The 12,154-nt window shown below is 43.7% G+C and overlaps 1 protein-coding gene across 1 annotated transcript in view; it reads left to right on the top strand.

Annotated features, from left to right (window-relative positions):
* The window catches only part of prex2 (phosphatidylinositol-3,4,5-trisphosphate-dependent Rac exchange factor 2), a 415,983-nt gene that overhangs the window by 388,780 nt on the left and 15,049 nt on the right, over positions 1 to 12,154 (top strand). Inside the window, exon 38 of the mRNA XM_080194118.1 lies at positions 6,034 to 6,136. Coding sequence (XP_080050244.1) covers positions 6,034 to 6,136 — 103 coding nt within the window. The remainder of the gene's footprint in view (positions 1 to 6,033; positions 6,137 to 12,154) is intronic.

Here is a 12,154-nt window from a genome sequence, read left to right as displayed (position 1 = left end):
CACCCCCAGCCCCGCCACCATGGGCAGCTCTGGCCCCCTCCCCACGGCCAGTCCAACCCCCCTATGGCCAACCCGAGCCTCCCTCACATGGCCAACCTCAATCGCCCTCCCCCCCCACCACTGCCTCTTCGATCCCATTTCAGAGTGTGCAGCAGATCACCCCTCCTCCCCACTAGACCCCACCCTCAGTGGGCCCCATTCCTTGACACTGCTTGGTGCCCCCTTGCCACTGCCCAAGGGATAAACCCTTGCCCCCGACCTCCTGGTGGGTTCTCAATGACTTCTGTCCCCACCAGTGGGGTGAGCATGCCTATTCCCCTTTGGGAGTAGTTGTAACCACCACTAGTGGGGACCTCAGCCAGCAGGGTGGGAGGGATACTAGCAGGCCCAGAGATTACTGTCCTGGGCTCACTAATCCTATGGAAATTGAGATTTCCCTTGCTGATTTCCAGTGTGGGGCTGATTACATCAGAAAAAAACACCTGGAAAACTTATGATCAGTTGGATGCCGATTGTGAGTGCTGCGAAAGGCTGATGTCTCCCAGCCCACTGCAGTACTCAGGCAGCACCAGGGGCTGGGAGAATCCTGGCCTTTATTTAGAACAAAGAACAACACAGCACGGGAAACAGGCTCTTTGGCCCAACGAGCCCGCGCCGCCATTTTAACATTATGAGTGCCCTCCTCTACCTATGACCTATTGGGGAAGATTGAGGGAAGACTAATTTAGGGACAATTTGTTACTCCAATCAGCCTAAGAGCACGTTTTAGGGATGTGGGAGGAAACCGGAGCACGTGGAGAAAACCCACGCAATCACAGGGAGAATGTGCAAACTCCTGCAGACACTGGCCTAAATCCATGTATCTGCACAGCAAACAGTGATAGTCACTGAGCTGTCATGTTGCCCGTCAGATGGTCCAGTTTAAGCGTACACTAACAACGTGAAGCACTAGGCAACTCTCGAAGCAACATCCAAGAGCAGCCCTCGCACGACCCACCGCGTGTAGGCCCCTTGTTGGACAACAAGGTGGACCAAATCACCTGTGAAGTAAAAGAAAAGACATCAATAAACATACAAAACTTAGACAGACATTTACGGAATCCCCAGAAGCGCAGAAATAAAGCAAGTAAGCCATGAAATATTTTGGAAGGTCCATAGGAATCAATTGATTCCCAGGGACATCCCAAAGCTCTTGATCTTTATTTAGAAAAGTCTCCTGTATCCCTCCATTTCTAGTCTGCTCATGTGCCTGTCTAAGTAAGCCTTAAACAATCCCAGTGTGCCTGCCTCCACCACCCTACTTGGCAGTGTATTCCAGGCCCCCACCACCCTCTGTGTGAAAAACCTCCCTCTAACATCCGAGTTATACCTCACCCCCCTCACCCTAAGCCCGTGGCCCCTTGTAATTATTGTATCCAACCTAGGAAAAAGCTTGCCATTGTTCACTTTATTTATACCCTTCATAATCTTATACACCTCTATTAGATCTCCCCTCATCCTCTGCCTTTCTAAGGAGAACAGCCCCAATTTGCCCAATTTCTCCTCATAGCTCAGTCCTTCCATACCAGGCAGCTTCCTGGTAAACCTCCTCTGCACCCTCTCCAGGGTCTCCACGTCCTTCCGGTAGTAAGGTGACCAGAACTGGACACAGTACTCCAAATGCGGGCGAACAAACGTTCTATACAACTGCAACATTAGACGCCAGCTTTTATATTCTATACCCCTTCCTATAAAGGCAAACATACCATAGGCCTTCTTCGCCACCTTCTCCACCTGTACTGCCACCTTCAAGGACTTGTGTACTTGCACCCCCAGGTCCCTCTGCGTTTCTATACTCTTAATAGGCCTACCATTTATCGTGTAACTCCCCCCTACATTCTTTCTTCACCTCGTGTCACTTAGCATTTATCTGGATTAAATTCCATCTGCCATTTCTCTGCCCAATATACCAGCCTATCTATATCCTGCTGTATTGCCTGACACTGCTCCTCACTATCAGCAAGTCCAGCCATCTTCGTATCATCTGCAAACTTGCTGATCACACCACTTACTCCCTCTTCCAAGTCATTTATGTACATTACAAATAGCAATGGTCCCAGTACTGAGCCCTGCGGCGCACCACTAGTAACAGACCTCCAGCTAGAAAAGGACCCTTCCACTACTACTCTCTGTCTCCTATTACCAAGCCAGTTCTTAATCCATCTAGACACCTGTCCTGGTATCCCATGAGCCTTAACCTTTTCCACCAACCTACCATGAAGGACTTTGTCTAATGCCTTACTGAAATCCATGTAGACGACATCCACGGCTCGTCCTTCGTCGACTGTTTTTGTCACCTCCTCAAAAAATCCTACCAGATTCGTAAGGCATGACCTCCCCTTAACAAATCCATGCTGCCTATCAGTAATCAAATTGCCACACTCTAAATGCGTATACATCCTATCCCTAAGAATCCTTTCCAACAACTTCCCTACCACTGACATCAAACTCACTGGCTTATAATTACCCGGGTTATCCCTACTACCCTTTTTAAACAACGGTACCATGTTCGCTATTCTCCAGTCCTCTGGGACCTCACCTGTGTCCAAAGAAGAGACAAAAATTTGCGTCAGAGGCCCAGCAATTTCATCCCTCATCTCCCTAAGCAGCCTAGGATAAATGCCATCAGGCCCCGGAGATTTATCAGTTTTAATACTACCTAAAAACCCTAACACTTCCTCCCTCGTAATAGATATTTCCTCCAACAGGTCTACAACTCCCACCAAGACAGTACCTGACAACAGGTCCCTCTCCTTCGTGAATACTGACGCAGAGTATTCATTCAGGATCTCCCCCATTCCCTTGGATTCTAGGCATAGTTCCTCTCCTCTGTCCCTAAGAGGACCAATTTTTCCTCTAACCACCCTTTTATTTCTGACATAGGAGTAAAATGCTTTTGGATTTTCCTTAATCCTGTCTGCCAAGACCGTCTCATGCCCCCTTTTCGCCCTTCTAACTCCCCGTTTAAGCTCTCTCCTACTCTCTCTGTATTCCTCCAATGCTGTCTCTGTTCCCAGTTGCTTAGACCTAACATACGCCTCTCTTTTCCTCCTAACCAAGTCCTCAATTTCCCTAGTTATCTACGGCTCCCTGATCCTACCTTTCCCATCCCTCCTCTTAACCGGCACATGTCTTTCTTGCACCCGCTTCAGCTGTCCCTTAAAAGATTCCCACATGCCGAACGTGGACTTACCCTCAAACAACCTTTCCCAATCAGTATCTATAAGTTCCTGCCTAATCCAGCTGTATCTAGCCTTCCCCCAGTTTAGCAACCCCCCCTTTGGACAGTACTCATCTTTTTCCATTAGTATCCTGAAGTAGACTGAATTGTGGTCACTGTTCGCCACATGTTCCCCTACTGCAACCTTGATCACCTGACCAGGCTCATTTCCCAGAACTAAATCCAGTATAGCGCCCCCCCCCCCACCCCTCTAGTCAGGCTAGCTACATACTGCTCCAAAGACCCTTCCAGTACACATTTTACAAATTCCTCCCTGTCTGGACCCGCAGCCCTAGGCACCTTCCAATCCACCCCAAGGAGATTAAAGTCTTCCACTACAACAACCCTATTTTTTTCTACACCTATCCAGAATTTCTTTACATATCCTTTCTTCCACCTCCCGCGGGCTATTTGGTGGCCTATAGTATACCCCTAGCAAAGTGATTGCTCCCTTCCTATTCCTGAACTCCACCCACAGCGACTCATCTCTTGACTCCTCTAAATTATCCTCCCTCTGCACAGCTGTAATGTGATCCCTAACTAACAATGCCACTCGCTCTCCTCTTTTTGACCCTCCTCTGTCACGCCTGAAACACTTATACCCAGGAATATTTAGCTGCCAGTCCTGCCCTTTTAACCACGTCTCTGTCACTGCAACCACATCTAAATTTCTCGCAAACATTAAGGCTTTAAGTTCATCCGTTTTACCTGTTACACTCCTCACATTAAAACAGACACACTCCAGACCTCCACATCTACTCGGATCCTCCCTCTCCTGGATGATTGTCCTCTCGTCTAATCTTACCCTGTCCCCCAACTTGCTCCCAATCCCAGTGCCTACTGAGGTATTGGTTTCATCCCCACATCCCCCCCCAACTTAGTTTAAACCCTGCCGAAACACTCCAGCTAACCTCCCAGCTAACATATACGTGCCCTTCCCATTTAAGTGTTCCCCATCCCTCCTATACAGGTGCCCTTCTCTCATAAACACTTCCCAATGACTAACAAATGTAAAACCCTCCGTTTTACACCAATCCTTCAGCCACACATTTAGCTGAAGGATCTCAGTATTCCTAGCCCCACTGTCCCTAGGCACTGGTAGCAGCCCAGAGATTGCCACCCTGGAGGGCCTGCTCTTCAGCCTGGCACCCAATTCCAGAAACTGCCTAGGTATTTCCCCCCTGCTCTTCCTTCCTACGTCCTTCTCACCTACATGCACAATTACGTCAGCTTGGTTCCCTTTACCCTTCAATATCCCTTCTACGCTTTCAGAAACATCCTGTACCCCTGCTCCAGGGAGGCAGACTACCATCCTGGAGTCTCGCTTTTGCCCACAGAACCGCCTATCTATTTCCTTTGACTGTCCCATCCCCCACCACTATCTCACTTCTAAGGCGAGATAAGGCGTTCTGGTCCTCCTGTCTTCCCTCTGGAAGATCACCTCCCCCATTTGATACCCTTCCCTTGACATCATGGGAGACTGCCACTGGGGTAGCCTTTGGACCATAACTTTTCTTCTTTTTCCCCTTCCTAATGGTTACCCACCTGTTCCCCCCCTTTAGGCCCTGGTATCTCCACTTGACTATGGTTCATATCCATTAGTGCCTCATTCTCCCTTACTAGAAATACATCCTCAAGCCTCAGCTCTAACTCCCTGTCCTGGTCTCTCAGGCGCTGCAGCTCCCAATCCTTAGCGCAGATGTGGACTTTCGGGAGATGTGTTTTCCCCAGAAACTCCCACATTTAAATGGTTTAATTTCTTTTAAATCTCCAACATTAATTAAAATCTAACAGAACGTGACTCCATGATTATAGAAGTCAATTTTCAGTGCCAGAGGGTATGTTTCACCGTAATCAAGACTTGATTATGTTATTAAAAAATTACTTGAAGACAAACCATATTTTTATTTAATGCATATTTTGTGGCTTTTGTGGGGAATTGGTTAGCTCAGCTGGCTGGACAGCTGATTAGTGATGTGAAGCGATGCTAACAGCGCGGCTTCAATTCCCATATTGATTGATGTTGAATGCCCCACCTTCTCAGCCTTGTTTCTTGTCTGAGGTGTAGTGATCCTTAGGTTAAATCACCACCAGTCTATGGTCATCTGGGACTATGGCAACTTTATCTTTATCTTTATTTTGTGGCTTTAGAACCTCCATGTATTTTCTGAGACTCTGGGGAGAATTTTCCCATCCCACTTGCCACAGGAGTTGTAGCGGGTAGGAGTTGGACCATGCAAAGGTCCGTTGACCTCTGGCAGGATTTCTGGTTTTGGGATGAGCACAGCCAGAAAATCCCACTCTCTGGGTGAGATGTTGTTATTGTTCAGCTTCTGAAGAGCAACTCAAACAGTTACTTGATGTTTTCTGCAAATAATTTTGCATGAGCAGTCGCTGGAGGTTGTCCGATCTACCCTCCTTATTATGTCCATGACAAAATATGGACCATAGTCTTTATGCATCAGCAAGTATGTGGCTGCTCAGCGCAGCGGACATTCAGGTCCGTTGTTTAAAAATCCTAATCAACAGTGAATCTTTTCTGTCGAAGATGGGGCCATGCTGCACAAGTCCTGTAATTTCAGCAGAACTGCCAAAAAAATTGATTTAAAAACTGGGAACACTTAAAATTGCTTAACACATTTTTAAAACTGCAGTGTAGCTTTTGTGCAGAACTAAATCTTTTTGATAGCATAAACAATTTACTAATTCCTATTGTCTGAAAAATGTATCTAATCCTAAATATCCTTTGATTTAATATGTTTTTTTTCTTTCAGATGTACACTAAGTGTCACTCTAGAACAGGCAATTGTTCTTGCAAGAAGTCATGGGCTACCTCCGCGCTACATAATGCAGGCTACTGATATGATGAGGAAACAGGTATTCTAATAGAAAATTACATGTTTTTCAAGTTAACCATTTTTTAGTTAAGAGATTTTTTTAACTGATCACTCGTACCTTATGACAAAATATATTGGTTATCATAATGAACTTGAAAATTCTGAGTTGTTCCCCTTTGAGTTACCAACTGATCTTGATTCAATTCTTTTGACCAAAGAGCAATGCCAGCTGTATCATGTTTCACTGATGCCCCCAGAGTGTCAGTGGAAACCACGCCTCCAGATTCTCTATGCTCAAATTTTTGCTCACTGCAACAGTAATTTGACGGGTGAGCAAATGTAACGACTTTCAACATCAAAGAAACTAACTCCATACTTCTTTTTGGGGCAGCACAGTGGTTAGCATTGCTACCTCACGGCTCCAGGGTCCTGGGTTCGATTCCCAACTTGGGTCACCGTATTGAGTTTGCACATTCTCCCAGTGTTTGCGTGGGTTCCCCCCGGGTGCTCTGGTTTCTTCCCACAATCCAATGATGTGTGGATTAGGTTGATTGGCCATGCTAAATTGCCCCTTAGTGTCCCGAGATGTGTAAGTTATAGGGATCAGCCGGGTAAATGCGTGTGGGGTTATGGGGATAGGGCCTGAGGTGGGATTGGTCTCAGTGCAGACTTGATGGGCCGAATGGCCTCCTTCTGTACTGTAGGGTTTCTATGATTTTGTTTTGTTGAAGACTCTGTGTCAGTCACCATGTAGTCTTTACTTTGTGTGCTTGTGTCTTAAACTCCTATGTGTCTTTGCGACATAGCCCACATTGCCTGCCCGATCACTTGCGCCCATGAATTTATGGGATGGAAAATTGAGGCTGACTACTAATGCAAGTATAGCAGATCATGATTAAAATGGGGTCAACTTACCTGGGAAGGGGTTAGGGTTATTTAGGGGTGAAAAAGGGGTTATCAGATACATTGGGTTAACTTATATGCCACTGCGAATGATAATACAAGTATTGAATTGATTACTGTAATTTATGACGATGTTGTGTTGTGTTGTGGGAACTGCACTAGTAAAACACTGGTAGATTTAAACTAAGCATTCAGTCTGGTATAAAGGGAAAGAGTTTGGGGCAAGGGTGTAATACCAAAACCAAATGCTAAAAATATGAATGCTGTTCTGATATTATTTGTTTATGTCCTCACCAAAATTAATAATTTTGGCAAAAGTAGGAGGGAGAGAAATGGTTGCCTTAGCCATCGATGATTAACTGATTTATGTGTATAACAGTCCTACCATTTTGGTGTGGATGTGATCCATGGAATCTTCATGCAAACATTTCTGAATTTGCTTCAATGTTTTAATTTGATTTGATTTATTATTGTCACATGTATTAACATAGTGAAAAGTATTGTTTCTTGCGTGCTACATAGACAAAGCATACCATTCATAGAGAAAGAAAGGAGAGTGTGCAGAATGTAGTATTACAGTCATAGCTGGGGTAGAGAAAGATCAACTTAATGCAAGGTAAGTCCATTCAAAAGTCTGACAGCAGTAGGGAAGAAGCCATTCTTGAATCAGTTGGTATGTGATCTCAGACTTTTGTATCTTTTTACCTGATGGAAGAAGGTGGAAGAGAGAATGTCCGGGGTGTGTGGGGACCTTGATTATGCTGGCTGCTTTGCCAAGGCAGGGTGAAGTGTAGACAGAGTCAATGGATGGGAGGTTGGTTTGCGTGATGGATTGGGCTACATTCATGACCTTTTGTAGTTCCTTGGGCAGAGCAGAAGCCATGCCAAGCTGTGATATCATCAGAAAGAATGCTTGCTATGGTGCATCTTTAAAAGTTGGTGTGAGTTGTAACTGATCTGTCAAATTTCCTTAGTCTTCTGAGAAAGTAGAGGTGTTGATGAGCTTTCTTAAATATAGTGTCGGCATAGGGGGACCAGGACAGATTGCTGGTGATCTGGTTACTTAAAAACTTGAAGCTCTCAACCCGTTCTACTTCATCCCTGTTGAAGTAGACAGGGGCATGTTCTCCTCTACGCTTCCTGAAGTAAGTGACAATCTCCTTTGTTTTGTTGACATTGAGCGTGAGATTATTGTTGCTGCACCAGTTCACCCAATTCTCTATTTCATTTCTGTGCTCTGTCTCATCATTGTTTGAGATCTGATCCAATACAGTGGTTTCATTAGCAAACTTGAAAATTGAATTGGAGGGGAATTTTGCCACCCAGTCATAGGTATATAAGGAGTATATAGTAGGGGGCTGAGAACACAGTCTTGTGGAGCACTGGTGTTGAGGATGATCGTGAAGGAGGTGTTAATGCCTATCCTTACTGATTGTGGTCTGTGAGTTAGGAAGTTCAGGATCCAGTTGCAGAGGGAGGTCCTGAGGCCCAGGCACAGAATTTGGAGACGAGTTTCGTGGGAATAATGGTGTTGAAGGCTGAGCTGTAGTCAATAAATAGGAGTCCTTGTTGTCTAGGTGTTCCAGGGTTGAGAAGCAGAGCCAGGAAAATGGCAGTGGACCTGTTGCGGTGATAGGCAGACTGTAGTGGATCCACGTAGTCTGGGAAACTGGAATTGATTTGTGCCATGACTAGCCTTTCGAAGCACCTCATAATGATGGATGTCAGTGCCACCAGCCGTTAGTCATTGAGGCACACTGCTCGGTTTTTCTCAGGTACCGCGATGATTGTCGTTTTCTTGAAGCCGATAAGGACCTCAGATTTTTGTAAAGAGGGATTGAAGATGTCTGTGAATACTCCCACCAGCTGATCCACTCAGGATCTCATCCAGATACCCCATCTGGGCCAGTCACTTTCTGTGGGCTGACCTTTGAGAAAGCTGCTCTGACATCTCAATGGTGGCCCCAGATACAGGTTACCCCAGGGCTTCCAGGATGGAGGGCAAGCTCTCACTGACGTCTTGTTCAAAATGGGCATAGAATGCACTGAGCTCATCAGAGAGGGGTGCGTTGGAGCCAGGAATTTTACATGCCTTCATTTTGTAACACTGGCAACAGTATACCTGGAATTATCATCAATGACCCAAGCACGTTATTTTATTTGTCTACATCAGTGAATTGGCATGCACATCTGCTATGGTCAAATGAGAACTAAATTATAAAACAGCTATGGACAATATTCATTTAACGGCTGACGGTCGAAAAGCTGATGTTTTTAATCAAACCAGATCGTACTACCTTTGTCTGATACTACAACTGCATTTGGAATCTTCCATAGTTTTGCTAATAAACAGTGTTAAAGGTTATGCAAAAGTGACATCATTTTCGTATGGCAAAATTTTACAGTCTCATTGCAGCAGGGGCAGGGCCATAAAAAGCAGCGATCTATACTTAATTCTGTTGACTTCAGCATTACTGTAAAATTCTGCCCTTAATCTATCAATTTATTAATGATTTCTCATAACTCTTTACAAAATCTATAAGCATAAGTAAATCAAATACCAGTACAAAAGGATATTTATTTTTATACCGAACTGTGGATGCAGTAACAAGATTAAGAAAGATCTCTTTATTGCACTCAGATCTCATCGTGTGTACTCAAAGGGAGCCAAGAAGACCAAGAAAACAACACATTTTATTACAATGCAGACATGAAAATATAATGATTCTGCATAGAAGAGGAATAGGGCTGTCGGTTTTTCAATTTAGTCAAAGATTATTAATGACTTAATGATATATTTACAGCTATTACAAAGGATACTTAGCTACAGATAATTGATTATGTCTTTAGACACATTGATTACATTTCCCCTGAGTCCTTTGTATATAATTCTTTGCAAAATATATGAAGGCACTGCACTGTAATACATTACATTTAAGTTAGAATCCGTTTTCATTACTTAATATTCATCAATGGCAAAATATAGACTGATGGTAGGTACAGGCTGCAGAACTCTAAATTGCCGGAGGACAAGATGAAGTCAACTTGTGTAATGAATATATTTAAAAAATCATTTTCTTACTCAAATTAACTTTCAATGTCCAGGAAATGAAAAACTTGGAAACTTTTTGATGAAAAAGTAATAGAGTCATGAATATTTCAATTATAGTTCTCATGATTGCACCTATTACCTTAAATAGCATATTTCATTTGTGAACTTGTGAAAAATCAGGTTAAAACAAAAATATTTCATTATGACAATTGTATAATGAAAAGATAAATGAGCCATTGCTGCTGAATTTGATGTAAATGTTAATCAACAACTTCCTAATAATATCATATTTCAAGAAGAACTTAATTGAAGTATTATTTAAAGATTCTATTCCCTGAGAGACCAAAAATCTGTCTATTCCAGCTGTGGATGGAGCATCCACAACAATCTTGGGGTGGAGGATTCCAAAGATTTGCATCCCTTTGGTTGAAGTAAGTGCTCCACATCTGAGGTCTAAATGATTGGCCTCTTATTCCGAGACTCTGCCTCCACATTTTTGATTGCCCAACCAAAAGAAATGATCTCTCAGTGTCTACACTATTAAGCCCCTTGAGAACCTTGTATATTTTCAGTGAAATTGTTCTTCGTTCTTCTAAATTCCGGAGAGTACAAGCCAAATTTACCCTGCCACTCATCAAACCCTCTCATCAATTTTTAGGGCAAAATATTTCAAGAGAACCTTATCGCTTGCACCACATAATTTAGTGTACCAAGTGAGTGTTGTTTTGCTGGAGGGGCCACTTTTTGGGTCTGATGTGAAGCCAAAATTTTGGTCTTTTAGTAAAGCCAAATTTCCATTTGCCTGGCACAGTGGCCTTAATGGAATGGAAAGGTCACATGTTCTCCCTGTACAAAAGCAAAATGCTGTTGATATTAGAAATCTGATTTTTTTAAAATAGTAATGTTCAGTAGATCTAGTAATATGTGTGGAGTTAAAAGTTTCATGTTGATGACCTTACAATAGAACTGGAAAAAGCTAAGAGATTTAACAGATTTGAAGCAAGTGCAGAGGAAGGAACAAAACTGCAGGAAGGAGGACCTTTGTCTAGGATGCAAATACGGTCTAAGCTCATGCTCCCTGTAATTGTAATTCTTTCTCCATTCCCATTTGGACCTCTTTGTCCTCAGCCTTCTACATGGTTCTAAAGATGCTCAAAGGTAACACTTCATCTTTCAGTTAGGCAGTATTACAACCTATCAGACTTAACATTAAGTTCAACTATTTCAGATCAAAACCTCTGCCCCAATTATTTTTCCTTTGTGAGTTTTTTTTTGTTTTTGTGTGGCAGCTTTTGATAATGATTCTGCTTTTCATCTTCACATCTCTCAACTGAACTTTTTTCTCATTTATTCACTTCTGCCTTCCATCTCCACACTCTTTTGTGAACCTTTCCCTTTGTTCTTTATCTCTTCCTTCCTTTCCTGCCTCTGTACTAAGAGTAGTGGGTGAGAAGAGGATTGGGAGAGGTTTAAATGTCAACAAAGATTGACAAAGAAGTTGATAAAGAAGGGTAGGAGAAACTATGAAGCTGGGCTAGCGCTTAATATAAAAAAGGATAGCAAGAGTTTTTATAAATATATAAAAAGGAAGAGGCTGGCTAGGGTGAACGTTGGTCCCTTAGAGGATGAGAAGGGGGACTTAGTGGTAGGGGATGGGGAAATGGCTGAGGTCTTGAATAACTTTTTTGTTTCGGTCTTCACGGAGGAGGACGTGAATAATTTGCCGGATGTTAGAGATGGAAAGGTGGTAGGACTGGAGGGTCTCGATGACATTACTGCTACTAGAGAGGTGGTGCTAGACAGACTGGAGGGGCTGATTGTGGACAAGTCCCCAGGACCGGATGGAATGCATCCGAGGGTCCTGAAAGAAATGGCGGAGGTGATAGTGGATGCCTTGGTGGTTATTTTCCAGACATCGCTGGATTCCGGGGAAGTGCCGGAAGATTGGAAAGCGGCTAATGTTACGCCGTTGTTTAAGAAGGGTGCCAGGCAAAAGGCGGGGAATTATAGGCCTGTTAGTTTAACGTCTGTTGTAGGTAAAATGTTAGAATCCGTCATCAAGGAGGAAATAGCGAGGCATCTTGAGGGGAACTACTTGATAGA

Source organism: Carcharhinus amblyrhynchos, chromosome 8, assembly GCF_965287045.1.
Source record: "Carcharhinus amblyrhynchos chromosome 8, sCarAmb.v2.hapA, whole genome shotgun sequence".
Classification (NCBI taxonomy): domain Eukaryota; kingdom Metazoa; phylum Chordata; class Chondrichthyes; order Carcharhiniformes; family Carcharhinidae; genus Carcharhinus; species Carcharhinus amblyrhynchos.
Note: the sequence above shows the minus strand (reverse complement) of the source record. Positions and strands in the feature narration are given on the sequence as shown.